This window comes from Drosophila erecta, unplaced genomic scaffold (genome assembly GCF_003286155.1).
Source record: "Drosophila erecta strain 14021-0224.00,06,07 unplaced genomic scaffold, DereRS2 tig00000000-arrow-pilon, whole genome shotgun sequence".
NCBI lineage: Eukaryota > Metazoa > Arthropoda > Insecta > Diptera > Drosophilidae > Drosophila > Drosophila erecta.
The window spans coordinates 3186292-3212655 of NW_020825194.1; the positions used below are offsets into that span (position 1 = coordinate 3186292).

General features: G+C 47.8%; 7 protein-coding genes across 14 annotated transcripts in view; 3 read left to right on the forward strand and 4 right to left on the reverse strand.

The window, feature by feature from the left end:
* The first annotated feature begins 7 nt into the window (after nucleotides 1-7).
* LOC6555008 (augmin complex subunit dgt6) lies at nucleotides 8-2722 on the forward strand. The gene is made up of 4 exons (XM_026980985.1): nucleotides 8-943; nucleotides 1008-1454; nucleotides 1513-2030; nucleotides 2139-2722. Exons 1-4 carry the CDS (start codon nucleotides 85-87, stop codon nucleotides 2283-2285), a joined length of 1971 nt encoding a protein of 656 aa, XP_026836786.1. The 5' UTR covers nucleotides 8-84; the 3' UTR covers nucleotides 2286-2722.
* Nucleotides 2723-2777: 55 nt separating this feature from the next.
* On the reverse strand, nucleotides 2778-7573 carry LOC6555009 (CTL-like protein 2). 5 transcript variants are annotated; one of them, XM_026980976.1, is made up of 4 exons: nucleotides 7455-7573; nucleotides 6864-7134; nucleotides 5282-5611; nucleotides 2778-5214 (listed from the first exon to the last, which is right to left on the reverse strand). In XM_026980976.1, the coding sequence occupies exons 3-4, from the start codon at nucleotides 5603-5605 to the stop codon at nucleotides 3124-3126; spliced, it is 2415 nt and encodes an 804-aa protein (XP_026836777.1). In that variant the 5' UTR covers nucleotides 5606-5611; nucleotides 6864-7134; nucleotides 7455-7573; the 3' UTR covers nucleotides 2778-3123. The 5 variants fall into 5 exon arrangements, with proteins under 5 accessions (XP_026836777.1, XP_015009055.1, XP_026836775.1 ...); XM_015153569.2 differs by having other exon boundaries at nucleotides 5282-5614; XM_026980974.1 differs by having other exon boundaries at nucleotides 5282-5634.
* Nucleotides 7574-7983: 410 nt separating this feature from the next.
* Nucleotides 7984-12591, forward strand: LOC6555010 (yemanuclein). Its single transcript, XM_001981356.3, has 6 exons — nucleotides 7984-8958; nucleotides 9012-9233; nucleotides 9297-10113; nucleotides 10194-10341; nucleotides 10408-10647; nucleotides 10707-12591. Exons 1-6 carry the CDS (start codon nucleotides 8719-8721, stop codon nucleotides 12040-12042), a joined length of 3003 nt encoding a protein of 1000 aa, XP_001981392.3. The 5' UTR covers nucleotides 7984-8718; the 3' UTR covers nucleotides 12043-12591.
* On the reverse strand, nucleotides 12539-14553 carry LOC6555012 (beclin 1-associated autophagy-related key regulator). Its single transcript, XM_001981358.3, has 3 exons — nucleotides 14136-14553; nucleotides 13022-14073; nucleotides 12539-12965 (listed from the first exon to the last, which is right to left on the reverse strand). The coding sequence occupies exons 1-3, from the start codon at nucleotides 14438-14440 to the stop codon at nucleotides 12811-12813; spliced, it is 1512 nt and encodes a 503-aa protein (XP_001981394.1). The 5' UTR covers nucleotides 14441-14553; the 3' UTR covers nucleotides 12539-12810.
* Nucleotides 14554-14716: 163 nt separating this feature from the next.
* On the reverse strand, nucleotides 14717-17832 carry LOC6555013 (pyruvate dehydrogenase E1 component subunit beta, mitochondrial). Of its 3 annotated transcripts, none has more exons than XM_015153568.2 (6): nucleotides 17735-17831; nucleotides 17426-17666; nucleotides 16724-16885; nucleotides 15413-15824; nucleotides 15227-15346; nucleotides 14717-15168 (listed from the first exon to the last, which is right to left on the reverse strand). In XM_015153568.2, the coding sequence occupies exons 2-6, from the start codon at nucleotides 17615-17617 to the stop codon at nucleotides 14957-14959; spliced, it is 1098 nt and encodes a 365-aa protein (XP_015009054.1). In that variant the 5' UTR covers nucleotides 17618-17666; nucleotides 17735-17831; the 3' UTR covers nucleotides 14717-14956. The 3 variants fall into 3 exon arrangements, with proteins under 3 accessions (XP_015009054.1, XP_001981395.1, XP_015009053.1); XM_001981359.3 differs by having other exon boundaries at nucleotides 17426-17639; nucleotides 17735-17824; XM_015153567.2 differs by lacking the exons at nucleotides 14717-15168; nucleotides 15227-15346; nucleotides 15413-15824 and adding an exon at nucleotides 15932-16451 and having other exon boundaries at nucleotides 17735-17832.
* A 202-nt stretch (nucleotides 17833-18034) lies between these two features.
* LOC6555014 (endoplasmic reticulum mannosyl-oligosaccharide 1,2-alpha-mannosidase) lies at nucleotides 18035-21785 on the forward strand. Its single transcript, XM_001981360.3, has 6 exons — nucleotides 18035-18480; nucleotides 18563-18835; nucleotides 19003-19516; nucleotides 19593-19933; nucleotides 19987-20174; nucleotides 20308-21785. The coding sequence occupies exons 1-6, from the start codon at nucleotides 18394-18396 to the stop codon at nucleotides 20960-20962; spliced, it is 2058 nt and encodes a 685-aa protein (XP_001981396.1). The 5' UTR covers nucleotides 18035-18393; the 3' UTR covers nucleotides 20963-21785.
* Nucleotides 21786-22087: 302 nt separating this feature from the next.
* The window catches only part of LOC6555015 (mucin-17), a 44444-nt gene continuing 40167 nt past the window's right edge, over nucleotides 22088-26364 (reverse strand). For both annotated transcript variants that reach the window (XM_001981361.3, XM_026979174.1), the window contains one exon: nucleotides 22088-26308. In XM_001981361.3, the coding sequence (XP_001981397.3) occupies nucleotides 24107-26308 (2202 nt within the window). In that variant the 3' untranslated portion in view covers nucleotides 22088-24106. The remainder of the gene's footprint in view (nucleotides 26309-26364) is intronic.

Below are 26364 nucleotides of genomic sequence, written 5' to 3' on the forward strand. Positions count from 1 at the left end.
TGCCCCCTGGTAACACTGCGCAGCAACAAAAACAAATAACTTCAAACTAAACCGCCATATTTTACTTAATTTCTGTGCTAGAATATGGATCGGACAACAATCGCGCCGTGGAAAGCCGAAGAAAAGGAGCAGAGCGAGAAGCTGCACAGAAAGCTACAGGGACTGGCCCTGGTGCACCCCATGTCGGACGAGCTGCGGAAGCTGATTGCCTGGGACATGTTCCTCAAGCCCAACCAGGTGGCCTTTGTGCATGTGATGCACTACCTCTTCCGCCTGCTGGATCCCGCGGAGTTCAAGCGACGCTTCTTCTGGCCCATCACGGACAAGAAATCGGAGGCGAACTTTCGCTCCACCACGGTGGAGTATTTGAAGCATTTGAACGAGAAGCACCAGCTGCATTGGGCCAACATCAAGTCATATCTGGTGGTCATGCCCGGAGGCATGAGGTTTATCAACTTCCTGCTGGAGTTCGTGGGCTTCGTGATCCAGGAGCAAATTAAGCAGCGCGAGAAGTCCCTCGGCTTGGAGACGGGAACCCAAAACGTGAGCGCCAAGGTCATGGCTCGTCAAAATGCCGTGATGAAGGAGTACGCCTCGTCGTATGTTGTCAATCTTGAGGAGAATACATGCCTGTTGCGCGAAAAGACCCAGAAGATCCGACGCCTGATGGCCGATTTGTCTGCAGACATGGGAGTGCCCGAGGAGCAACTGGCAGACGATGGCTTTCTGGATGAGTTCGAGGCTAACGCTGCACTCGGCGTCGAGCAGATCATTATCCAACCCACCGAAAGCAAATTTGACCTCGAGGCATCGCTGTGTGGCCTCAAGGAGGCCATCGATCTTTTCCAGGTGAAGCAAGCCGAGAACAACCAGACCAAGGAGGCGGTAGAGAAGGCACTGCGGGGCATGCGAGTGCTGTTCGACTGTGATGCAGCCACAGAAGGTGATAATCCTTGTTAACATCCCTGTAGGACTTTAAATGTAATTGGGTTTCAATTCCTTCTCAGACTTTTACGATCCCTTGGGTGCATCTAAGACGGATGCCCTCTTGAACGGCTTCAATCGAATCAGCGGCACGATTGCCGAGCAACTGGATGCCAATGACCACTACAACGAATCAAATGCGTTTGTCACCACCGATTTGCAGGCTCTTCGAGTGGAACTTACACAGTCCGAAGTCCAACTGAACAATTTACTAAAAAAACTAAACGAACCGTCCAAAAAGGAGAAGGAAAGTGTCACTACAATTGCCACTGCAAGTGCCTCCGCCAAGGGACAAACGCTTGCGCCAGCCACACCTCGCTTCGAATCAGTTATCAGCTCCAAATTTGTTTCCACGCCTCCCATCAGGATCGACATGGGCGGCGGTGGTGGTCGCAATGCCCCAGTACGTCTTGCACTCCAGGATGATTTCAATGGCAAACAGTTCGATGCCTTAAGCAATAGTTTACTCGGTAAGGAGTGATCCCCCTACGTATTGTAACCCCAATCCTAATCTGTTTTCACTATCAGCACCTGCGCCGCCTCGATCAGCACGAAAGCTGAAAGTCCTTGATCAGTCGACCGGCCTTGATCTTAATGGGACAATGAATCGATCCAAGATCAACGATCCCATGCAAATGCTGCGCACCATTCACAAGAACACCTCCAAGGCTCAGACAGCTCCGCAGGCAAATCTCTCCGCCCTGGGCAGCAAGTGGAAGCAAATGCAAGCCTCCTTCGGTTTCGATGAGGCACCAGTGCCAGGAGCAGCGGTGATCTCCCCTCAGACCTCACCAACTGAACCCAGCGACCCCTTTACACCCCTGACTGGTACCGAGTGCACCCGAATCGAGCGCCTTCCGCGCACATCGGAAAATAACAGCTCACTGGTCGCCAAGAGCGCTGCGGTTATAAAGGTTCTGGAGGTATCTCGGAATGTTTTGAACCTCAGCACCTCGCCATCTGGACGCCTGGATGCACTGGTACCACACACCGAGAGTCAACAGCAAGACACGCCACGCCTTCAGCTCAACGACAGAACAATCAATGTAATGCAATCAATAATTTTCTTAGGTTCTGTCTTAAAATATTTGAATATATTTCTAGTTAATAAGCCAAACATGAAATACGAGTCTCAAGTTAAATTTTTTTTACAGGACTCACTACCGGTGGATCCCGATTTCAACATTGAAAACGACCAGAATGCGTTCAATGTCTCGCATAAGTTCGATTTTGATCAGATTGGAGGGGATGATGACCTGCAGAACATCAGCGATAGTGTGCTCAAGGATATAATCTTTTAAGCCAAGGGAATCTCAAATGACCATAACTGTTGAACCAAAAGATTGTGTATTTATTTTCCAATGATTTGAGCTTTGTGAATGCGATATACTTTATAATTGAAATAATGTTACCTACATGAAATTGAAACTAAAATATTCCAGATGGTAAGCAATGTTCTTCTTTGAAATACATAAATACTAAAAGTACAATAGGCTTTTTTAGAAATTCGAGTTTCAATATTTAGGTGCCCATTCCAATGCAGAGATTTATTTAATTAAACAACCATTGAGGCAGTATTAAGGTTTATTATATATACTTTTAAAAGTCAAGTCTTATAACTATTGTTCTTCATAACGGCTTTTCCGGTCTTTAACATCCCTGCAAAATCAGACTTTCTGAAATGAGTAGTTTGAGCGTTCTAGGTGAATTAATGTAAAATAAATAATTTGAATAAATATAATGGGTTTATATTGCTGAATGGGATGGAAAAAATAAAATAAAATAAGAACAAATCAGAAAAATTAATTAATTTTTATTAAATTCGAATATAATAATTGAACTGATATATGTACGTTTATCGTCAGCCTAAGCTGCATGAATGTGAGATATGTAATTTTGGGTCTCTGCATACAAATTATTGTATGGTACTGCTTTTGGTCTTATGGTCCGCGCCTATCTCATGTCTAGCCGCACAAAAGAAGTTTACATATGGATACTGGCGTATTATATACACTAGATTAAAGATTAAGAGTATTGGCAACGGAGTGTGCATTTTATGCAAACCCTATTGCAGGCGGTTGAGCAATCGCACACAACCCCGTTCGATTTTGGGCTAGAATAAATATATATGTATATGCTTTAGCTTTGGCCTTGCCGTTTCGCCCCTAAGTCTCCTACTTTCCGCGGCGGCAGATTGTTCTTCTTGCCAAGAATCTTCATTAGCTGCTTGGACATGAAGAACGGCTTCTCCGGCGAGCCGTCGTTCCGCTCGCAGTCCTCCAGGAAGCACAGAAACAGTGTGTCCACGGCCGTCGAGTACACACCGAAGAACACGCTCGTTATGAGGAAGGCGGCAATTACCACCAAAGTGGTGGGCACCGCGTTGTAATGTAGCTTAATAATGGCCGGATTATTGTCCAGAAAATAGAAGGTGGATGCCCCCGCGCCAGCGGTTAGCAGCAGTTTCGACAAAAAGAACAAAAAGTCCGTGACCTGATCTAGCGTTACCACACGCAGGAAGTTCCTCATAATCAGGTTGAACGAGTCCGCGGCACTGGAGCAAAAGTTCTTGCCGTGAATGGCGCACATGATGTAGGCATTCCGATTGAGGAACTTCAGGAAGTTCTCCAGCAGCCAGAAGAAGCAGCGCATGCAGCAGAGGATGGCCCGTGTCACCGCATTGTCGTACTTCTTGAGCTTCTCGTGGATGTATTCCAGCACCAGACGAATTAGCCGGACGATGGCCAGGATGAGTGAGCCGAAGGCCACGGTGCCCAGGTGGTAGAAAGCGGTTTGGAAGAAAGCTCTTGTGAGGGTGAAGTAGGGCACGTTCCTCTTCTTGAAGGTCCAATACCAGCGGGCAAAGGTCGAGGCCAGCACCATGTAGCTGAAGGCCGAGATGAAAAAGCTAAGCCAGAGGAAGCCAAAGACATTGTAGAAGATGGCCCACTTAATAATAGTCGGATTATTTATCGAGTCAAAGCTGCAAGTGGTTTTTAAGCAAGGAACCCGCTTCTGGAGAAATGAGTTCTGCCGAACGATGCAATATTGCTGGAACACTTTCGGGTCGCAGGATCCGCCCACTGTGTAGTTGATGGCTGGACCTTCGCAGACGCAGTCCTCGTTGGTCACTTCACCATTTTTCGTCAGTTGGCGCACCATTCTAAACGAAGGATCTCCAATGGAGCCCAGATACAGGCCCACGCCAACGGCAAACGCTATGGCGGCAATGAAGAGTATCCAGGAGAAGATAGGGAAGAACACGGTGCTGATCACACTGCTTACTGCCTTGCTGCCCTCTTTGGTTAGGGCGATCGCTATGCGGATGCGATTTCTTAGCACAATTACCAGCAACAGGATAACCACGAAGCACACGCTCAAGAAGATGGACAGGTAGAGCCAGGTGTTCTGGTTTTGCAGAACATTCTTGACCGTAGAGTGCAGATTCAAACCGTGTATGGGGACCGTAGCCGTCTTCTCCCAGAACCTGTACTGTTTTACGGTGTGGTAAATTCCCACCAGCAGGCCGATAAGCACGCCAAATATGGAGAACCAGAGGATTGGAGCCGAGAGCCAGCGCATTAGAGCGATATAGATCAGTGAGGCAATCAGGGTACAGCAGCAAGCCACCAGCACGATAGACCAGGAGTTGATCAGATCCTCGACAATCTCTTCTCCCAAGAGTTGGGCGTCGTTGGTGCCATTGTAGAAGTGGGCCACCATGTTACCCACGAGCTTCGCCAGCCTCGTGTCCGTCTGCATCATCTTCTCCTTGATGACAGCCTCGTTGAGTCTGCGTTTGCACTGAATGATTGGCTCCTCGTCCACTGGAGTTTGTTTGCTGTTCGCCTGGGGAACAACTAGTGCCTGGGCCTCCGCCATGCTCATAGCCATGACCTGGGCCTGCAGTTGGAGTTCCGTGGTGGCGTTTCCGGGCAGCAGATGCAGCTCTCTTCTCAATCTTTTCCCTTGCAGCAGGAACGAGGGAATATAATCGCATACGCCCTGGGAGAACTCGAACAGGCATCGTTTGAGGAATGGAGCACTCTTGATGTACCAGCGTGCACACTGGTTCTGGTCAATGGCATTCTGAATGTCCGATTTGGTGCGAATCTGCGCCCTGTGCTCCTCCGTCAGGCAGATGAGGCGACTGTGCAGCTCCGCAAAACTTAATTTATCCTTCATGGTGTCCCAGACGAACGTCTCTCTGGGACAAGTCTCCACACAAACCTGTTAAGATTCCATCCATTATAAGTAAGATGAACTCCTTGTAAGTGCGATATTAGTGGTAACTCACCTGTGGAGTGTCACATCCAGTGAGGGGTACAATTGGATCAATGCACTGGTTGATGTCGAAAAAGAATAGGTTCTCCTTGTTTAGCACCCCGGAGTCCATGCCGCACTTCCGGTTGGATGAGTCCGTGGGCACCAGCAGTTTGTTGAGATCGCCGTTCTTGATGGCGTACTGGGCGATGAAGGCCCATCCACCCAGGAAGAGCACGAAGAGCAGCAGGCAGGGCACATCCGTGCAGCTGCGATTCCTTTGCCGGGGTCCCGTGAAGTTCCGGTCGTAGCGCAGTGGCTTGCCGTACTTGTTCCTCAGCTCCAGGCTTTCCTCCATCGCTCTCTACTGAAAGTACATATATAAAACTGTTATCAATGGGTCGTCGTCTCTTGGTAATGAGACCGTCAGACCTAAATCGTGTAATTTATTTCCGTACATGCGTCACATTTTTAAAAATGGAAAACCACAAATGTAGTGGGTGGTTGTGTTGGTGGTGAAGCCAACCACCAGCGGCTCTTCTTGTTCTGGTTTATTTTATAGTTTGGATGGGAAAAGAACGCTGGCTAAACGCTGGATATGTCGGCGATAAGGTGCGGTTTGATCATATTAAGAGGCGGCCAACGATCCCTTTTCATTATTAAAAATGATTCTCCTTTTTTTGCCTATGTTTTATTATGAATAACATTATTTTTATGAGTAATAAAGATAGCTCTGAATAGATTAGCATGGCGAACATGTTTTGTGGATTAAATGAACTTTAAGAAGGGCATTTTAAGGGCTGATAAATAAATACTTGTAAGGTAAATTACTGAGTTTTGTGAACACTCATTATAACAGTAACATTTCCTGGAATATAATCGCGATGCAGACTCATTTAGTTAATCATAAAAAAAGGGAGCAAAAAAAAGTTAACTAGTTCGCTATAAGAACTTTTCTTATAACAATCGTGAACTGCAAATATTTACAATAGATAGCAGAGAAGCAGCTCGAAAGTGTCATACAAATTCGCAATAATGACGCATTAAAAGTTAAATTACATTTATGCGCGCACTTGTTGCTGCTGTTTGATTGCTTATGTGTATCGCTTTGTTTTTGTGTGTTCGGCTTCTGTCCATTTGATGTGAAAAACCCGCCGCCGCCTTTAATGGATGAATTCCCAAAAAGCACACAAGTTTTCGTTGGAAATGGAAAACCAATTTGGGTTGGCAAGGCGTTTGGGGCCACATGTTTCAAGGTCGATTGCCGTAACTCCATTTCGGTGTAGGAATTTCAGTGTCTGGGAGTAGAGTTTATCATTTCAGTAGTGCTACAGTCAACACTCGCAATAGCGAACCCTCTTTTGTTGCAAAGAAATGCATCTATCTTGATAAGAAGGTTGATAATTTTCATAATTTGTAGTGCGGAAAACTTCCAGCATCGAGTGAGTACCGTCTTCACCTTGAACTATGTACGTCACTTCAGATAAAAGAAAGCAGTCACAGTTCTTATCTTATAATGGTAGTCTCTTGTTTTCTGTTTGAACGATTTCCCCTTGTATTTTTGGAGCGACATTGCACAAGGCCCCATAATTTCCTAATGGAGTATTATTACTCACCTTTGCTTCCAGAGATGCGACAAAGGAGCTCCACTATTCTCGTCGCTTTTTCTTTCTTTCTTTATGTTCCTTTATTGTCTCATGACACTTTTTAACGAGCGGCGGGGGGCTATTTGTTCAACTCGCTTCCTCGGACGGAGTCACTACTCCGGCGAAAGTCACCGGACCACTGCAAGCGGGAAGCCTTTGTCGGAGATCCGTATCCCGTACGTTGCTCTTTGGACGTCGGTCACTTGCACTCGTTGGATAAATACATACGAGCCAAGTGGGGCTGCAAGCATAAAGCAGCATAAGTATTCATGTGCGAGTGTTGGTGTGGTGCCACTTGGGAATTGGGGATAGGGAGTTGGGAATTGGGAATTAGATTGTGAAATAGCGCGGCACACTTTTGTTAATTGCACAATCATAATCGTTTTCACCCGATAACGAGCACTGGCCATTCCCGTTATAATAACACCTTGCAGTTTCGACCGAATTCGAATTTCTGTGCATGCAACTCTTTCTGTTTCGCTTCTTTTTGTTGTGGAGCGGGCGCATGGAATTAAGCCCCTCCCCCACCAAGCCCACGTACTGCGACTCACTTCCACTTACGCTAATTAAACGGCGAGCACTTGACTTTTCACGAAGTAAACAGCTCCACAATCGAAATTATACTAAATCGCCCAGAGAAAATGTCCCCCCGACCAAATCACTGAACAGCTGTGACGAACAGTGTTGCAAAACGGCCCGTTTTGGTCAAAACAAAGCAGAAATGTGTTTGGAATGTGGCACTGCACAGGGATGCACTAAAGATAGTGTAAGTGTTGGCTGCTTTCAAGCCAGATCTGGCTACTTATTGGAAAGTTTCAAAGGTCTGTAAGTTATGAATATAGGCCTTATGTTCCTATGTTCGCATAGGCCTTACCTTATAGTTTGTAATATAATATAATCAAGCGGCAAATAGTGTAAGCCACCTATGCATATTCAATTTTCTATCAACTTGGTAGCTCGGTACTTGAACTTTCAAGATAGTTTAGTAACGATATTTTGGAATTATAATACACCCATACCAATTAAATATTGATTGCTGCAGCAAATCGCACCAAGTCTCGGCTTGTACTGCGAGCAGTGTGAACGGCTCTGTGTAATTTGCGAAAACCGCGACCAGTGCTGCGCAACGCGAGTGCGAAAGCCAAAAGCAGGGTCGGATCTACGGTGCGGGGTGGAGCGGAGAGAATGTAGCGTTGAGGATTTTAACAAGAAACAATTGAAGAATCGCGCTCCTGGCCGTGCGAAAAGAGCCTGGTCCAATCGTTTAAATGTCCCCTTTGGTAGCGTCGATTGCTTGTGTTTAGTCCCCGGTGTGCTGCCGTTAAAGACTGTGTTGTTTTCGTGCCGGCAAGCCAACCAATTTGAAACCCCCCAAAAAAGTTTCCACTTTTTCATTCCCCCAGAAAAGTGACAATTATTCGTGGCCGTGGTCGGCGGATGCAGCTGCAAAGCGGGCGGCGATTAAAGAAGTGCAATCCGGCGCAAGTCCTCGCCATTTGTTTATGTTGATAACCAGTGTTTTTGGGGCAACAACAAGAAAGTGCAGCTCAGTGTGAAATTGCCACGGTTATTAAGTGGTTGTGGTTGCTTGGTGTACGTGCAGAAAACCTAAAACAGACATCCCCAGAAGAAGAGGAAGCAGCGCGAAAGGAGGAGGAGGAGCAGCAGCAGCAGCGACGTCTCTGTTGTTTTTGTTTGGCTGCGAGGAAGAGAGAGGGAGAGAGCGGCGAAGAACACGCGGCTCTTTCGAAAAAAAGGGCGGGAAGGCCCTTTCGGCTCGAATAAACCCAATCCCACTCGATATCCGTAACTCTGCCCGCCGGAAATGTCAAGGGGGGGCGAGCACAAGCGCGTCACCCTCACCTCGATCATCCAGGGCGATGCGGGCTTCTCGCGCTTCGGCAGCAACTTCCTGGAGCCTGATGCTCCGTCCGCTGCACCCAACAACAGCTCCAAACCCACGACAAAGACTGCCAAGTGCATTCGCATCAAACTCGATCTATTCGAAACCGATTCGAACAAGTATCCCGAGTTCAACTACTCCCGGCTCTTGTACTTGGAAAAGGTGAGTATATATGTCAATTGGAAAATCCTCTTCTAAGCCCTTGTAATCCGCAGAAAAAGGCAAAAAAGCTGAAGCAGGTGACCACTACCAATGGCTCCGCAGGCACTGATCCCTTTGCCGACAACGATGACGATGTGGCACGGATTGTCAAGGAGCTGGAGGCCAAGTACGGCAACTCCTATGCCACAGGCAGGGGGAAGAGCAAAAAGGACGAATACCGGGACATTGGAATGGGTTACGATGAGTCGGACTCATTCATCGACAACACGGAAGCCGTAAGAACAAGAATGTATAATTTTTAAGAACCCAATTTACCTTGAACTATAATCCCTCTCCAGTACGACGAAATCATTCCGGAGGAGGCGGAAACCATGGAGGGCGGCTTTTACATCAACTGTGGCGCACTGGAGTTCAAGAACCTTACCAAGAAGTCCTACACCACGCGCACAGATGCCATCATCAAAATGCCAGAGCGATCACGCAAGCGCATGGTCTCGTCCAGCTCGGAAAGCTCATCGTCATCGTCCGACGATGATGACGAAAACGATGATGGCAACAATGAAGAGGATGACGAGAGCGATTCCGAGGACGACTCGGAGGAGAACGATGAAAGCGATTCCGAAGACGACTCCGAGAGTGAAAGTCTCGAGGACGAGGACTCTGCTGCCACAGCCAAATCCAGCAGCAAGTACAAAGACAATCATCAAGCTAAGCGGGCCAAGGTCATCGTTACGGGCAAGTCCAAACCAAGCTCAACTTCTTCGACGAGTGGCAAGAAGCCGCCGACTAAGCCGATCACCACTTCCTCATCCTCAAACTCGCCGCGACCCAGCACGGTGGAGATTTCAGACACGGAAGACGGGCAGATCCCGGTCCAGATTCAGCCATCAAGCCAGCTTCAGGCCCTGCCCCAGAGTCAGGCCCAGGCACAAGCTTTAAAGAAGGTGGTTAAGACCACAACGGTCAAGGACATGCTAAAGGCCAAGCGAGACAGCTTCCTCAAGTCGCAGAGCGGCACGGCAGCTGTCAAGGGCGTCAACGGCGAGCTGAAGTGTGTTTCCACCGACGTGTCCGACAGCGACAGCAGCGATATGGAGTCCGAGCAAGGCCGGGCAGATAGGCAGTCCGGTCACCAAGGCAAGGATGGGCAGGAAAGTGAGTAACAAATGTGGAGAACTAATGAAAGTTTCTTCGCTTATATGCATAATAACTTTTTCCGTCTGTTTATTTTCAAGATCTTCGTACCGCCGACACTCTGCTGCCCACCACATTGGATGCGGACATTTTGACCGTAGTCAACAGCTTCAAAGAAGCGGTAAAAAGCCGAGACATGTGCGGCAAGAAGTTTAATCTAGATGCCAAGCTTTCGCCACTTTTGCTTCGGTGAGTTTGCAGCTAAAGTATACACTCAGTACAGAATAAAGGCTCATATCCATCAATCTACATTAGGGTGTACGAGGCGGTGCTGTGCACGGACCGCAACGAGCGCAACATGGTTTTTTCCCACATCGAGTACCAGCTGCAACTGCCCAAGTACTACATGCTGCGCAAGGGGAAACAAGTGCGGGCGAAGGAGGAGAAGAGGAAGTCCACCATCATGTTGGAGAAGCTGCGGCGGGCTGTAGCTGTGGTCATGCCTAAGGCGATAGCCAACTACGAAACGGAACTGCGCACATTTGCTGAACAGGCGTAAGATTATTGGGCCAACGAATTATTAGGTTCCTTTACATTAGGCATTTTATTTTCAGAGCGGCGGACGTAAACTCGGAGCTGCCGCCCAAAATGCCGCGCAAGAAGTTCCAGTGGGCCAGCGAGTTACGCCATCTGCTGTACGATGTGTACCAAGCGCGCTGGACGTCCTACGCGTTTCTGGCCAAGCGCAAAGACACTTTGGAGGAGTTCATTAATTGGTATCTGAAGGAAAAGGTGGTGGAACTGTGGCCGCCAGGCTGGATGCGTTTGGATGAGTTACAAAGGGAAATAACCCGCTACAAGAACGCCAAGCTGAAAGCAAAGGAAAAGCCAAAGGCACCGCCGGCGTCCCCATCACCTAAGCCCGTTGGAGTTGTGTCTGCTCCTGAGCAAATTCCGCCGGCAAGCAGCTACCTAAAGCCAGTGGAGGACCCTCGATCTCGAGGAAACTCTGACACGGACTCAGCTACAAGTGCCTCCTCTAACAGTCTGAAGCGAAAGCTGAAGGAGATGCCCAAGCAGACCAGCAAGCCGCCGAAGAAAAAGGTGGCCAAGCAGCTACCGGTGCAACCTCAACTTAATCCGCATCCGCAATTCCAGCTGGCGCCGGCAGCCACGGCGGCCGTCAGTATGCCAGCCATTAGCAATAACAACAACCACCTGCCCCACCTGGACACGCTGCTCTCCATGCCGAGCACCTCGGCCCAGGCAGCAGCCCTCAATGCCGCTGCCGTAGCAGCCGCCAGTACGGTTCTGGACCTGGCATCCCCCAGCCGGAAAATTGACCTTAACAGCAGCAGCAACTTCTACAATCTGATCACGGCTGCCACCCTGGCAGCCAGCGGGAATCCCAGTCCGCATTCTAGCGATGGCCAAGCCAAGGTGATTGTGGGTGCTCGGCCCTCCCCCCATGTGATCAACCTGGATGACTATCAATGCACCAGCGATATACTTCAGACGTCCAAGCAGCTGGCTGCCACCACCACGGTCATCACCTCCACCTCGAAGGCTGATCAAACCACGTCGGTGGCCAGGGAAAGCAGCAGCGAGTCGGATGGCGTGGAGATTGTGGGAGTTTTTCCTGCCTCTAAGCCCCAAAAGAAAGTCCAACCAAAACCTAAGAACAAGACTCAGAACAGAGGAAGGTCCTTGGGTGCCGTGGGGCAGGTCAATGGATCCCTGGGTTATAGCGCAAATAACATGTACATTTACAACAACCCCAGAACCCTGGGTCCAGTGTACGATCTCACCGATCCGCATATAATGAAAACAATGTCAAATCTGAAGGAGATAGAAAAGCAGTTCATTCAAGCGGCCTTCTCGCCGAACAGCGTCAAGGGTGCAAGCGGAGGAATGGGATCCTCCGCGCCCAGTACGCCTTCGCGCCAATGACATTCGGGATCGGTCGCACAGCAGCCCCTACCGGCTGCAGTGACGGCCTTTTACAATCAGGAGGCAATGGCCGCCGCCATCGTGCTCTCCACGATGAGCCACGCATCGCCGCGCTACGACCTGCTGGCCAACGGCTCCGTCTCCATGTCAGCCGCTCAGGTGGGAGCCTCTGCCAACACACTGCCACAAGTATTTGTTAAACCCAGCCTGCCGCAACCCAGCGCTGCCGGCGAAGTGGTGACCACGACTGGAGCTGCTCACTCGGCCACGCAACAACTGCCCACAAAGTTCATTTAGCTAGGGTCACTCAGCTCGTTCCCTTGCGATTCTAATCTAAGATTCTAGTGCTGATTCTAGGTAGGTTTCATTCGCAGCTGTGTCTGCCGATTTTCCAATTATTGCACCAGTTTAATTATTGTTTCTCATTGAGTCGTTTACCTTCTAAGTCAGTGTACTTTGCAAGCATTAATAAAGCAAATTTATATATATTTATTTATAGAGAACCATTTTTATTAAATAAAGACGAATAAGTTATGTAATAAAAGTAAATCCAAAAGGCGCAATTTTCATTTACACACAGCGAATATATAATTATATATAATTGATACAAAATTAGTTCTGTTAACCAAGGGATAACGCTAAAACCAGCAACTGCCGCCAAACCTTGACGCGCCGTTACAGAAACGATTACTTAGTCTAATTTGTAAAAGATAACACGCGTGTCTCATGATGATATAGCTGCAAGATCGGGCGGGTGTTGGTCTGCGATCATTTTATCCAGCGCAGCACCGATGTGGCCGCCATTCGCACGAAGGCGATGGTAGACTGCTGGTTGGCCGCCGGGATCAGATTGGGATCCGCCAGCTCCGGCTGCGGAGTCAGACTGGGCACCGCCTCCCAGTCCATGCGGAGGGAGTTTTCGTCTGGAATGGCAACAGTTTCTAAAGATGATTCCCATCAAATTGCTAAGACAACTCACCCTCTGACTCCGATTCCGTGGCCGTCTCGATGCCGATTAGTAGGGAATCCACTGACTTCATGAGTGGCGCATTGGTCACATCCAGATGGCCGTATCGACCCAAGTCGCTGCGCTCCAGATCGAGGATGGCTAGTAGGTTTTCCAGCGTGTGCTGTTCGATGAGCGCACGCAACTTCACCTGCTGCGTGTAAGCCAGATACATGATATTGGAGTTAAGACGCGAGATTTTGCGCCGGAACTGCTCCTCGTTCAGCAGTTTACGGCAGAAGTCCCCATAAGCGATCTTATGTGGCAGCCGTACGTTCAGGTAGAAGCTGAGCAACTGCGTCAGCTGCGCCGTGTAGGTAAGAGCGCCCACAATGCGGTAGGCTTCGAACCTGCTCGGCGTAATCTCGTTGGCCGTGGCCTTGGGAACGTCGTCCTTGTTGTCCGCAAGCCAATCCAGATAGGCGGTATAGTCGCCATTAGCTGGCAACGAAGGACCCACAATCCTGTATTGAACTTCACTGATCCCACTGCCATGAAAAACCCATTTGCCGCGTATGTAAGATGTATTCTTGGCATCGGCCAATGCCGCTATGGTCTCCGCCTCCTCGGTGCGCTCCACACAGGCCCGCCTCTGTTGCTCCTCCTTGAGGACCACCTCGGCTATGGGAAACACATAGGTGACCAGCTGCTGAATGCTGCGACGTGCCGCCTGCTTTATGCTGTCCAGGAGTCCCAGATGGGTGTCCCTGAGTTTCTCTATTTTCTCCACTCGGTCCAGCACGTAGTTTTCGAGCATCTTGACCTTGTCCGGGTATTTGGGTAGGTTCTTTCGCTTCTCGGCATTGGCGCGACGCAATTCATCGCGTCGCTCGCCGAGGACGCGCAGTCTCTGTCCCGTGCCGGTGATTAGTTGCTGTAGGAGCTCCAATTGCTTTCGCTTGGCCTTGATGGCCATCAGGCGATCCTCATTGGAGCGGTGCTGCCCGATAAGGCGTTCGTAGCGCGTGCTGAAGGTCTTAAGGCCAGCCTGCAGGTTGATGTAGCGCTGCTGCTTCTCCGTTAGGCTGAAATATTGTAAGATCGATTCAGTTTACATGTGTTGCTTAGATAAGGTGGGTGGGCAAACCTTTCGGGCCTTTCCGCCTGGCTGTGAGTAATGTTTCCGTTTCTGACGCAATTGCGACAGTGGAATCGGCTGGCACTGCAGCTGTGGCACAGTGGGCACCGCATGTGGGTGCCCAATCCCGTGGTGGCGCTCCTATCCTTGGCGTTCGCATCCTTTAGCAGTTCCTTCGTCGTTGCCGTTGGCCTGCGCTTTGTTGTGTATCCTGCGACATCTGATTCCTCGTCCTCTCCGTTTGTGGAGGCGCTCGAAATGCGAAAGTTGTCGGGGGCCTTGCAGCTTTCGTCGGAGCTAGAGCTGTTTGCCATTACAGCCAGAGCATTGCAATTATTTGTTATGTTATATCTTTTGTTATTGTTAACTTTGTTATTATCGTTATCGATATCAGGACACCTATTGCAGAACGATAGGCCGGTATCGGAAAAAGAGCTGTCGTCAGTGTTGGACAGCGTTCAATAGCAAATGAGCTTCCATCGGCTGGGCGCACTTTTCAAACCACAATCAGTAACGATACAAATTATAGTTTTTCACTTCTGAACAATAAATCATTTATATATAACAAAACATAAAACACCCACTCAGAATATATTTATGTTTTCGTTTATTTTTCACAAGAGATTTCTATAACCAAATAATTAAACTAGAACGCCCGAAAACTAAACAAAACCCGAAAGCGGTGGTGCTTAATTTTCAGAACATTCAATTTCCAGTTCGGTGCACTATTTTGGGAGGCAGCTCGGTTAGACCAGAGGCAGCGTTTCGACGAGGACTATAAATTTAGTTAGTACGCGGTTCCGATCGTGGGCCTGACTAGTCGTGAGTTCCTACTTGTTTGCGGCAGCGGCCTTACCCGTCTTGCCACCCAAAACCTTAAGGACCGCCTCCACCAGATCCTGCACGCGGGGCAGGGCGTGCGCCTCCAGCGTCTTGGCATAGGGCATGGGCACATCCACGCCGGCACAGCGCCACACGGGGGCGTCTAGCTCAAAGAAGGTTTGGTCCTCCATTATGCGGGCGCAGATCTCAGCTCCAACGCCTAAGGGGATGCATTTTTGTTAATCGCTAGGCTTTCAAGTGCTGCCTTTCTCACTCACCGTGCTGTGGCCAGCCGTTCTCCACGGTCACCAGATGGTGGGTCTTTCGTACAGAGGCGAAGATGGTCGCCGTGTCCAGGGGACGAATGGAGCGCAGGTTAATGACCTCAGCCTCAATGCCTGAACATGAAGTATAAAAGAAGGTTAGCTGCTTTCTACGTCGTTCAAAATAATACTGTGCCGTACCCTTCTTGGCCAGTTCAGCAGCCGCCAGAAGCGATGTCTCCACCGCCTTGGAATGCGCCACCAGGGTGATGTCCTTGCCCGGCCGCATGATCTTAGCTTTGCCGATGGGCACCACGAAGTCCTTGTCGGCGACCTTATCGTCCACAGGGAAAGCCGTGCCGTAGACCAGCTCGTTCTCCAGGAAGACCACGGGATCGGGATCACGGATGGCGGCCTTCAACAATCCACGGGCATCCTCGGAATCGTATGGCGAGATGACCTTCAGGCCGGGGCAGTGTGCGTACCAGGCGGCAAAGCACTGGGAGTGCTGGGCGGCAACACCGGAAGCGGCTCCATTGGGACCACGGAACACAATGGGCACGTTGACGGCGCCTGCGGACATGTAGAAGGTCTTGGCCGCCGAGTTGATTATCTAAGGTGTGGATTTTTAAACAGTAACACTTCTATATAATCATAAGTGTTATATGTAAATGTAATAATGCTTAGTGTGGATGCCTCCTTTAACTGCAAATTCACCAATTCAAGTTAACACGCTTTATTTGATGCACTCCGTTGTCTTCCGTATAGATCTTTACTTAATGCCTAGTTTCTGCTTAATGATAAATGCTGGCAGGCGACGTCCCTTCCAGAAACGTGGCAGCTTAGTCTCGTTGGCCTGCCGCAGGATCTCCGCCACGTGCTGCTCCGCACTAAATGCCTCCGCCTGCTTGATCTGGGACATCAGCTTTGCCTGGAAGGCCTTCTCCTTGCGCATCTCGCGACGTTGGCGCACCTTGGCCCACTCGAACTTCATCTTGCGGCGCAGCTTCTTAAGCTTGTGCTTCTTCATCTTACGTCGCCTGATGACAATAAGGCGAGCCGCCTCCATCTTGTCCGACTTGCTTTTGTCCAACGGTGGCGCAATCACTTCCCCGACTCGATCTCTGTGCAGGATGTCGTTGATCTCATTCAGCCAGGTCGAGCGTGGACTTTCAATTATGTGGCTTATTGGCAGCGGGCGATCTCCGACTGGCGGTTTGGCACAATCGAGTATCTTTGCCTGCACGTAATCGGATAATATGGGTGGGAATTAGTGAGGTCCGATCTATGACTTGGGGCAGGAGCTAATCCACCCATATTATCCCATTAGGCGCCGCGGCATATTGCACTTGAATTGGTCTATTAGCTAGCTGTTGGAGTTGTGGGGCATTTGGATTGGATTGTCGTGTTCTTCTTTTGGTTTACGGTTTGTTGGCAATGAGATAATATGAGTAGTTAGCCTACTGCTGGAGTGCGGGGAGTGGTTTTTAAAACAAGGATGAGGCCACTCACGTGATCGATAGCCTGCATGGAGAAGTTCCAGGTCATGAACTCGCACACGGGTCGCAGACCGGCCATGGCAGCTCCAACGGCGATGCCGGCGAAGCCCATCTCTGTGATTGGCGTGTCGATGACGCGCTTGTCGCCGTACTTCTTCCACAGTCCACGGGAAATCTAAAAGAGTCATCAATGATGTATAAAATGTGAGGATACTGGGAATATATGGGTGCTTATTCGGGGCGAGAACATTACAAGCTAAGACCTTTTATCAGCTTGTAAAACTTTCCAAGCTGATAACACATTAACTAATATTCCTTCAAGAACTGCCATTATTTCTAATAAATATTTGTATTGTATTTTGCCTGCCTATCTAGCATTGTAGCTCCCACATATGTAGTTTATATTAATGCATTACGCCGGCAATCAAAACATCCACAGATAGGTAAACAAATCGCTGTTTTAGAAGGCAATCTATATTATCAGCACACAGTCGGTCACACACATTCTGCGTGACCTTGCCAATTTCGATCACGCATTCGGATGCGCGCCGACCTGTTCGGAATCACTATCAGTAGTTACACATAGCACGCATATATCACCCCGCTGACCACCTACTTCCCCCATCATGGCCACCTGCATCAGCTGTCGTCGTCGCAACCGCCTGCTTGGTGTTTACGTAATCGAGCAGGGGTAGGAAAAAGTCGCAGATCTCACCTTGTAAGCACCATCGTACTGGGCCACCTCCTCGCCCAGGATGAAGACGCGGTCGTCGCGGGCCAGCTCGTCGTCCAAAGCACTGTTGAGGGCATCCCGCACGGTCATCTGCTTGGCCGCCAGTGCCTTCTGGCTGGTGGAGAACGCTCGCTGGGCGGAGCTGGCCGCCTGGATGAGTCGGGTTCGGAGCATCGTCGGTTTGCGGTTCGCTTTCCTATGGGTATATCGGTATCGTAGCCGGCTGTAGGTGTTATTTTTTGGGTTTTAAGTGTTATTATCTAACTAAAAATGGGCTATGGTTTTACGCACCGACTTCCGTCGAAATTTTGATGTGAAAATGCGGTGTGACCAGATGTGACCACTTTTACGCTGAATTGCGGGCACACTTGGAAGTTTACCAGGGATGCCAAAGAAATCACTTTGTAGTGAGACTAGTGTTGGCCATGCTATTTTGTAGCTACATTTGGCTAAATTTGTATCACTTTCGCTGGAATTTCAAAAGTATTGGCTACTTCGAATTAATTTGGCTACTCTTCCTTAAAATTCAAATAATAGCCAAGATATCATTTAATTTGATTTCAAGACTAAACAATCAAGCTTATTGGCAGTTAGCCCCCAACATCCGATTTGGCCAGACTGGTGAACAAGTTGGCAGCACTGGTTCGAGCAGCTCCAAAAATGCAGCTCTCGTGAAATAATTTTAGAATCTCTTATTTGTAATTCTGCGTAGTGAGGACCAGAATTAGCATATATTAATTAATGCACGTAATTAATTAATGGCACGTATAGAGATGATTAGTGAGTGAAGGAGGTAGTAGTTGGACCAACGTTGGCTTGTTAGCTCAGATTCCTCCGCTGCCAGCGGCGCACAGCACAGCAATCGATTTTTATTCGAGGCGAATGCTGTGGAATTTCCCAACCAACTTTCTCACACTCTGAATTCCGGCGACAGCATTTAGCAAATCGCCATGAAAGAAGGCGGTCACATAACGCTCACACTCCCGCCGGGATCAGCGGCGTCGGTGGACGAGCGGGGCAGAAAGAGCCTGCGGCGGGTATGTAACCAACTGGCGGAACCCTTGGAAATGCTCAAGAAACACAGAACTGATAAGTACGCTCTTTTGTCGCACGATTCAGGCTTGGAATCAGCTGCCGCGTTGTCAGCGGAATCTCATTATCCTGGGCATTACTGGATTCTGTGTAACGGTGCTGCTATGCCTAAGTGGCGATCAGCTGCTGGCCGCCAGTTTAAAGGACGCGGACACCAAGGCCGAGGTGGCGCCATATCAAATGCCCCTGCCGAATCCGCACCATCATCCCGGCGTGGTTAAGGATGTGCCCAAAGACACAGCTGCAGCATCTGTTTCGGTAGATAAGAAAGCACCTCAGGCGGAGGCGCTAAGTGATAAGGTAAATAGGCCCACGCTTTATTGATAAGCGCCGAAGTGGCTGGCGATGTTTGCTTATCAAGATAGCATGCGTGTCACTACGATTGACTATTGGTGTTTGATTTATTGCGCATACGGCACACTTCCAGTGAAACCTTTTATTGATATCTCAATACCAATTAATTTCAGTTTAATGAGCTGGTTGCCTATGGAGAAGCGAATTCAGCGGAAAACGTGGTCCGCCTGCCGGAGACGGTGGCTGCTCAAGGACTTCCTCAAGCCATTGCCATGGCCGTGGCCTTACCGCCGCCCGATAATAACAAGGAGCAGGACAACGGTGGAATCGACATCCTGAACAATGTAGAGGAGCCCGTCGCACAGGATCCCACAGACCCGCTAAGCGAGGGCGACCAGCTCGAGCAAGCAATCAAGAACCCACTCACTCTGGGCGGCGTGAGCTTCAAACAGCACCTCAAGAAGATCAAGCCTCTTCTGGCCAAGGGTCAGCACTTCCATGGCGCCACCAATGAACGACAGTCAGCTGTGGTGGCCGCCTTCAAGCACTCTTGGGCGGGATACAAGAAGTATGCCTGGGGACACGACAACCTGAAGCCCATCTCCCAGTACTCCCACGAATGGTTCGGTCTGGGACTAACCATTATTGACTCGCTGGACACCATGTACATAATGGGACTGGATGATGGTAAGAAGGCTATATTCTTGTGTCAACGAAATCATTATTTGACGGAAATGCCTTCCACTTCTCAATGTCTACACAGAATTTAAGGAAGCACGCGACTGGGTAGAGCACTCACTGCGCTTTGACACTAAACGCGATGTGAACCTGTTTGAGGTCACCATACGTGTCCTAGGCGGACTGCTGTCTGCTTATCACCTGAGCGGCGATACAATGTTTTTGTCCAAGGCTGCAGAGCTGGGCAACCGTTTACTTCCCGCCTTTCAATCACCGTCAAATATCCCCTATTCCGATGTGAACCTCGGGGATCTTTCGGCGCATTCGCCGAAGTGGTCGCCTGATAGCTCCACAAGTGAGGTCACCACCATTCAGCTAGAGTTTCGTGATTTGAGTCGGTCTACAAACATTTCCATTTACGAACAGGTAAATAGATCAGATAAAGGCCATGACAAATTTTAAGATAATTGACTTATCAGGTTGCTCAGAAAGTAAACGAGAAGGTGCATGATCTGGAGAAGAACCATGGCTTGGTGCCCATATTCATAAACGCCAACACCGGAACTTTCCGAAACTATGCCACTATTTCCCTTGGCGCTCGTGGAGACTCCTACTATGAGTACTTGCTCAAACAGTGGATTCAGACTGGCCGTAAAGATAATGATAAGTACGTAATTGAGTGTGTAATTGAATCTAAGAATTTATATCACGAAGAAAGAATTCTTGATAGATAATTAGTACGCAGTACCAAATGTTTGTTATTTACATTATTATCTTACATTAACCTCTGATTATTCCAGCCTTATTTTGGACTACATGCAAGCAGTCGATGGCGTTCTAACTCAGCTGATGCGGCGCACGCCACGCGAGCACTGGGTTTACATTGGCGAGCTGATCAATGGCAAAGACTTCAAGCCGAAAATGGACCATCTTACGTGTTATCTGCCGGGCACTTTGATTCTGGGCCACCAGAACGGGATGCCCGACTCGCACCTTATACTTGCGAGGGATTTATTGGATACATGCTATCAGACCTACAAGATGAATCCCACAAATTTGGCTGCTGAGATCTCCTATTTTGCGCTAACCGAAAAGGACGATCAGGACATTTATGTGAAGCCCAATGACGCCCACAACCTGTTGCGCCCGGAGTTTGTGGAGAGTCTCTATTACTTCTACTCATTAACTGGCAATCGCACATACCAGGACATGGGATGGACAATCTTCCAGGCGTTCGAGACTCACGCTAAAGTAAATGCGGGCTACACATCAATGGGAAATGTAAAGAACGCTCAGAGTACGCGTCTACGCGATCTGATGGAGAGCTTTTGGATGAGCGAGACCCTGAAGTACTTCTACCTGCTGTTTAGCGACGACCGCAAGGAAATCGACCTGGAGCAATGGGTCTTCAATTCGGAGGGCCATCCACTGCCGGTTTATCCGCTCAAGACTTAACTACCGCCTAAGTAATGCAATTAGAGGGCATCGCAACTTAGTTGCGTCGGCGAAACTAACTGGAAACCGAATGGAGTCGGCACATTTATGCTGCCCCTATCGTTTCACTCGTATTCGCAATTTAGCGCAAATGCCAAATACTATGCTAAGCTTAGAGATACGCAGAGCACAGTTGGCTAATCGAATAAAGCAATGCCCTACACTGGGATGGATCGATGGAAAGAAATTGTAACCCCTGGGGCAACAAATTAGGGTGCAATATCAAATTTTTAACGCCAGACCTCTGCTAAAATGAATCATTACTTACTAAGTCGTACTACATATAGAAGGCCAGTTATATTAATCCACTATCGTTGGGTGCTGTTAAATTCGAGGTTGCACCAACAAAAAGCCGCATTTGTTACCCCAGGGATTCTAAGCGAATCATCCCATCTTCCTATTTAACATGTCATTTGAAAATCGGTGGGAATCGATTGTATAATATTCTGTGTACTGATAATTGTTATTTTGTAATTATTTATTTCCTACTATAAGCACGTATTGTAACACGATACTGGGGCATTGCTAGCCCATTTTTAAGACACTAGCATCAATCGAATCTGCCAGCAGATTTTAACCTTGTAATCTATGGTAGTAAAACGTGTACGTTTATGTTAGCATGATGTTAGGAATCAGTTGCACTCAGCACAAAGTCGATTTGTGTGTAGTCTTGAAGGTACCGAATATACGAATCTCAATGAAAATGACCAGAACATTTTCGATCCCACAGGCAAACCTGTGAATTTAAAGCGGAGCCAATAATAAAATGCAAGTGTTTTTAAAATTGTATGGAATTTTCTTTATTTTCCTAAGAACATTTCACCCAGTACAAACGCAAATGCATGAACTTTAATTGCATTTTCTTTTATTAAGTTTTCGTTTTCAGTTGGGTTTTCGGTTTGTTGCGTTTCAGTGAGATTTATATTGAATCTTTTGTTGATTTTTCTTTTATGTACTTAATGTTTATGACGACTATGAATGGATGGGCTTAATAAACTATCAAATATTAAAGTTGTTTGTTTCCTTTGCTTTGCTTTGCTGTCCTCTCTCTCCCTATGCTGATGATGTTTAATAAAACTCACAATGTTTGTTTAAAAATCTTTAGTTTTCTCTTTATGTTTAATTACATTTAGACACATTTAGCTGAACAATTCAAGTGACGACACTGCGCTTTGTTGTTGTTGTGGAAAGTTGGTTGCGGGAGGGGCGACCGATTTGAGTTCTGAGTTCGATTTCGTTCTAAATACAACTTAAAACAATTCGCATTAGTAAACTATCAGTAGAGTTAGGTTTATTCAGTTTTGAGTTGCCAACTTAAATTATGCTATTACATATACATTTTTACACGAAAGTGGTTGTCTTTGAATAATAACTAGAAAGTTTCAAAATAGAAATACAAGATCATGCAACTCAGACGGGACGCTGGGCAAGTGGGTGACAATGTTTTGCGGGGGAGTTGATGGTTACGGTTGTGGGTATGGTTAGGGTTCAGGTTCGTGGGGTCAGGGGTCATGGATGGGTGGCCTGAATAAACGAAGCACATCTTAAAATATGGTACCTCTCGAAATTCCCTTACAGACTACACGTAATACAAGCAATCCGTCCACGGTAGTACGTATCGTAGTAGGTGTGTTAGTGGTGGTATTAAAGTAGTAGTTAGTATTGTAATTGGTATGTAATTCATGCGTGGCGCCCGCCCTCCCCACGTCAAACATTTACAATTGCTTCCGCGACTCGCGATTCGTTTTGGATAAACTTCGTAGTGGCTTACTGAGTGTGGGTTTTTGTATAGACTTTAATCGTATTTATTATTATGTATGTTTACAAGCTAATCAGACATCTATATTTAAAACGTGGCACAAATCACAAGTCAGATTTGTCGCAAGATCGAGATACAATTGATACGATTCGTTAATTTGTTGTTATTTGATTTCCTGTGGTTCCTCATCTCAAAGCTGCTAGCTTCTCGTTTCAATCGATCGGTTTAGGTTTAAGTGTATAAGATATTACATTAGATTCAATAATTTATAAATGTTTAAACTAAATTGGCTAAAATTGTGATTTTTGAACTGCTTTTGGTTTGCTTCGTAGTTTGCCATAGTTGGTACTCGTTAATCCCTAAGATCTTTGCATTTGCTTTCCAATGACACCCGTAGCTATGCCGAAATATTCTTTACTCTCGAATTGAGCACGTCAATAGGTTGATTGGTTTGTTTGTCTGTAATATCAGAAGCAGTCGTACTTGAAGCGCTTGAAATGATATCCTTTTAAAAATGCTTAGCTATATATTTATAATCTGATTGAACAGTTTCTGGGGCGCGACTGAAACTGCTGCATGCTCTAACTATTTACAAAACTCCTTCGCAACGTAATGCGTAAATAAATATATTTTATCTGGGCTTTTAAAAATCGATTGGATGCGGATAAATTGCTCTGCTTGATATTCAAACGACAACAAAATTGGCAACGTGATTTTAATTGTTTCTTAGAATTGCTTCAAGTAACTTAATTATAAGTTATACAACCAATTCGTTTTCCCTTCATTTCTTTCACTTTGCGCGTGTTTATTCCCATCATTACGTACTTTCTTGGTTTCATTTGAATAAATTGTCTAGGGGCTTTCTCTTAGTTACTGTAGCTATATAATTTGTTATTTGTTATATTATGTTCCATTTAGTGTACCTCTGTGAGAAGCATTTGATGCTATTCGTCGTTTAGTTTTCAATTCACCACGTCAATTGCTTTTTTAGCTTTATTGGGGCTCTGCCATATTGTAGATGCCATAACTTTCACCTCTCTCTCTACGTTCTTTCCCCTTGCATTAAGTAATTGGTTATCTGAGGGCTGTTCAAATATTGTACAAAACATTGGTCTAAACAATACAAACAATAAGTAAAAACAATTTATGCTACGTGGACTCAACTTAGATCTAATTAAAGGTTGTACTCGGGGGGTAAAACAATAACCAAGGACAACTAAGACGGGTATCTATACAATCAGGAAGTCATTATTATCATCCGTTTTTCACAAGGTGGTGGCATTAAACTCTAGTATCAGACTGTTCGAGGCATTTTCCGCTGCTGGTGTGCTGCTCGGGGCTCCAAGTCAGGATGTCATTATGGACTTGACTGGATCATCCAAGCCACCGGCTACGCAGCTAAAGTCGTTCAGCTGCCCCATGTGCTGCGCCTGGGCTTGCGCCATGTTCTGATGGTGGTGATGCTGCAGGTGCGGCTGTTGTTGGTGGCTCTGCATCAACTGATGCTGCTGGTGGTGGTGCTCTAGCAGTATGTTACTACTGTTGTCCGCCACTCCGCTAACCGCGGAACCACCGCCGCTAATCAGACAGTCGTTCATCTCCTCGCCCAGATGGCGGCGACGCTGGATCACCTGCTCCTGCTGGCAGCTGGGCAAATTGGCGCCAGCTTGCCGTTGATCGTCCAACATGCTATCGCCGAGGATAGAGCCCAGGGAGAACTGCAGCGAATCGCCGCTGTTCTGCAGATTCAGGATGCTGTCGATGGCACTGGCCACATGCCGACTGATGTCATCGTCGTACTCGCCGCCTGCCACTACTGCTGCTCCGCCCATGTGGCTCACATGCATCTGCTGCTGCTGTTGGATCTGTTGCTGCAGGTTATGCTGGAAATGTTGCTGCTGGTGCTGTTGCTGCTGCTGCTGATCCATTATGTTGGCGTAGGCAAAGTTGTGTTGCTGCTGCACCTGTTGCTGTTGCTGATGTGGCTGCTGATCCATCAACATCTGGGGGAACATGTCCGAGTCCAAGAGACCATGCTGTGCAACCTGAACGTGCTGCTGCTGCGACGACATGGGCGATGAAGAGGAGGATGATGAAGCCGTGCACAGACGCTTGCTGCTGTTGTCATCTTCCATATCGCTGCCAGAGCCCATAAGTTGGCTATCCCAGCTCCGTTTCCGCGATTCTCCTCCATTGACAAGCTCTCCATTGCTAGTACCGCTGGAAAGAAAGTCACTGTAGTGCGCCTCCATGCTTTGCATCCAGCGCGGATTGTTGTTGCAGTTCAGTTCGATGTGATGCTGCTGCTGTGATGGTTGCTGTGGACCTGCGTATTGCTGCTGCTGTTGTGACGTCTGTTGCTGCGGTGTTTGCTGCATAAATGATGCGTCTGGCACCCACATGCTCATTTTACTTTTGTGGTTGGCAGCTGGCGATTTCGAGTCGCCAAAAATCTCGTCCAGGTTCGACTCAATGTCGTGGGCATCGTTGCTGCTCTTAACGTCCAAGTGCACTGGCGACTCCCCAAACATTGCCTCTAGTCGTGTCTCCACAGATTTCTGTACGTCCGAATCGCTGCTAAAGAACTCACTGATGGCGGGATGCTCGTTTTGCTGCTCAGCATCCATGACCACCGGTTGTTCGCGTTGGCCGCTGCATGAGGAGACAGTCTTCACAGGATTAGAACCAGCAAGGCTTTCGCTAACGCAACTGCTGTTGCTGCTGCTGGTGCTGCTCTGGTTGCTCTTGTCAATGCAACCATTAGGGAACAGATCCGACATGTGGTTGCTATTGCCCATCATGTTGTTAGAATTTGAGTTGTCCATGAAGTGCGATTGCTGAGGCGCCGGTTGGCGATTAATGGGCAGATGCTGCTGGTTTCCATTTAGTTGTGGCTGCGGTTGCTGCATATGATCGTTATTCATCAGGTTAAGCTCCTTTTGCAGGCAGTACCAGCCATCTTCCTGGTCTACGGGATCTCCTCCATTGGCTTTGATATGTTGCTGCTGCTGCTGTTGGTCCATCATATTTCTTTCCTGGTAGCGATTCTCAGCGCTCTTCGCCAAGGCCGCTTTGTTTTCTACCTTTTTCATGATGAAGCTGGTCGTCAGTTCAGACTCGATGTCGAAATTGTCGTAGTCCTTCTTAATGTATTTCGACGACTCCTTGTCGTGTCCTTCGCTCTTCACAGATCCATTTACAGAAGGTTCCCCAGCTTCGTTGCTTTCCTCTTGCTTTACTGTAGTAGACTGCTGTGGCTGCGACTTGCTGAATGCTTTGTTGACATCAGCGCTATTTTTCAGCAAATCAAATTTGTCAACAACGCCGTCTGGTTGGGCAGACTTATCAATCGGTTCCTGTTTGATCTCCTCCTTAACTTTTGCCTCCGACAGAACATCGCTTCCCCCTGTCGTTTTTTCAGTATTTTGCTCCTCCTTCAGCTGCTGCTCTAACTCCTTTTCAGCGGTTCGAATTTCATTAATCTCGCCCTTGAGATCATCGATCATAAGCTGCTGCATTTGTAGTATCTCAGAAGTTCGGTGTGGCAGCTGTAAATCAGATTAGATACACGATTAGATCAAATACTAGGAAGTGCAATTTTATG

What these genes read in the sequence shown, in the direction of transcription:
- LOC6555008 (XM_026980985.1), top strand. Translation starts at nt 85, where the DNA reads ATGGATCGGACAACAATCGCGCCGTGGAAAGCCGAAGAAAAGGAGCAG. An exon ending in CTGTGATGCAGCCACAGAAG is followed by an intron (nt 944 to 1,007) that starts GTGATAATCCTT and finishes ATTCCTTCTCAG; the next exon opens with ACTTTTACGATCCCTTGGGT. An exon ending in CTTAAGCAATAGTTTACTCG is followed by an intron (nt 1,455 to 1,512) that starts GTAAGGAGTGAT and finishes TTTCACTATCAG; the next exon opens with CACCTGCGCCGCCTCGATCA.
- LOC6555009 (XM_026980976.1), bottom strand. Translation starts at nt 5,605, where the DNA reads ATGGAGGAAAGCCTGGAGCTGAGGAACAAGTACGGCAAGCCACTGCGC. An exon ending in CTGGATGTGACACTCCACAG is followed by an intron (nt 5,215 to 5,281) that starts GTGAGTTACCAC and finishes GAATCTTAACAG; the next exon opens with GTTTGTGTGGAGACTTGTCC.
- LOC6555010 (XM_001981356.3), top strand. Translation starts at nt 8,719, where the DNA reads ATGTCAAGGGGGGGCGAGCACAAGCGCGTCACCCTCACCTCGATCATC. An exon ending in GGCTCTTGTACTTGGAAAAG is followed by an intron (nt 8,959 to 9,011) that starts GTGAGTATATAT and finishes TGTAATCCGCAG; the next exon opens with AAAAAGGCAAAAAAGCTGAA. An exon ending in TCATCGACAACACGGAAGCC is followed by an intron (nt 9,234 to 9,296) that starts GTAAGAACAAGA and finishes ATCCCTCTCCAG; the next exon opens with TACGACGAAATCATTCCGGA.
- LOC6555012 (XM_001981358.3), bottom strand. Translation starts at nt 14,440, where the DNA reads ATGGCAAACAGCTCTAGCTCCGACGAAAGCTGCAAGGCCCCCGACAAC. An exon ending in CAGGCGGAAAGGCCCGAAAG is followed by an intron (nt 14,074 to 14,135) that starts GTTTGCCCACCC and finishes ACAATATTTCAG; the next exon opens with CCTAACGGAGAAGCAGCAGC. An exon ending in CACGGAATCGGAGTCAGAGG is followed by an intron (nt 12,966 to 13,021) that starts GTGAGTTGTCTT and finishes TTGCCATTCCAG; the next exon opens with ACGAAAACTCCCTCCGCATG.
- LOC6555013 (XM_015153568.2), bottom strand. Translation starts at nt 17,617, where the DNA reads ATGCTCCGAACCCGACTCATCCAGGCGGCCAGCTCCGCCCAGCGAGCG. An exon ending in CCATGCAGGCTATCGATCAC is followed by an intron (nt 15,825 to 16,723) that starts GTGAGTGGCCTC and finishes TCCACACCTTAG; the next exon opens with ATAATCAACTCGGCGGCCAA. An exon ending in TGCTGAACTGGCCAAGAAGG is followed by an intron (nt 15,347 to 15,412) that starts GTACGGCACAGT and finishes CTTCATGTTCAG; the next exon opens with GCATTGAGGCTGAGGTCATT.
- LOC6555014 (XM_001981360.3), top strand. Translation starts at nt 18,394, where the DNA reads ATGAAAGAAGGCGGTCACATAACGCTCACACTCCCGCCGGGATCAGCG. An exon ending in CGGAGGCGCTAAGTGATAAG is followed by an intron (nt 18,836 to 19,002) that starts GTAAATAGGCCC and finishes AATTAATTTCAG; the next exon opens with TTTAATGAGCTGGTTGCCTA. An exon ending in GGCCGTAAAGATAATGATAA is followed by an intron (nt 20,175 to 20,307) that starts GTACGTAATTGA and finishes TGATTATTCCAG; the next exon opens with CCTTATTTTGGACTACATGC.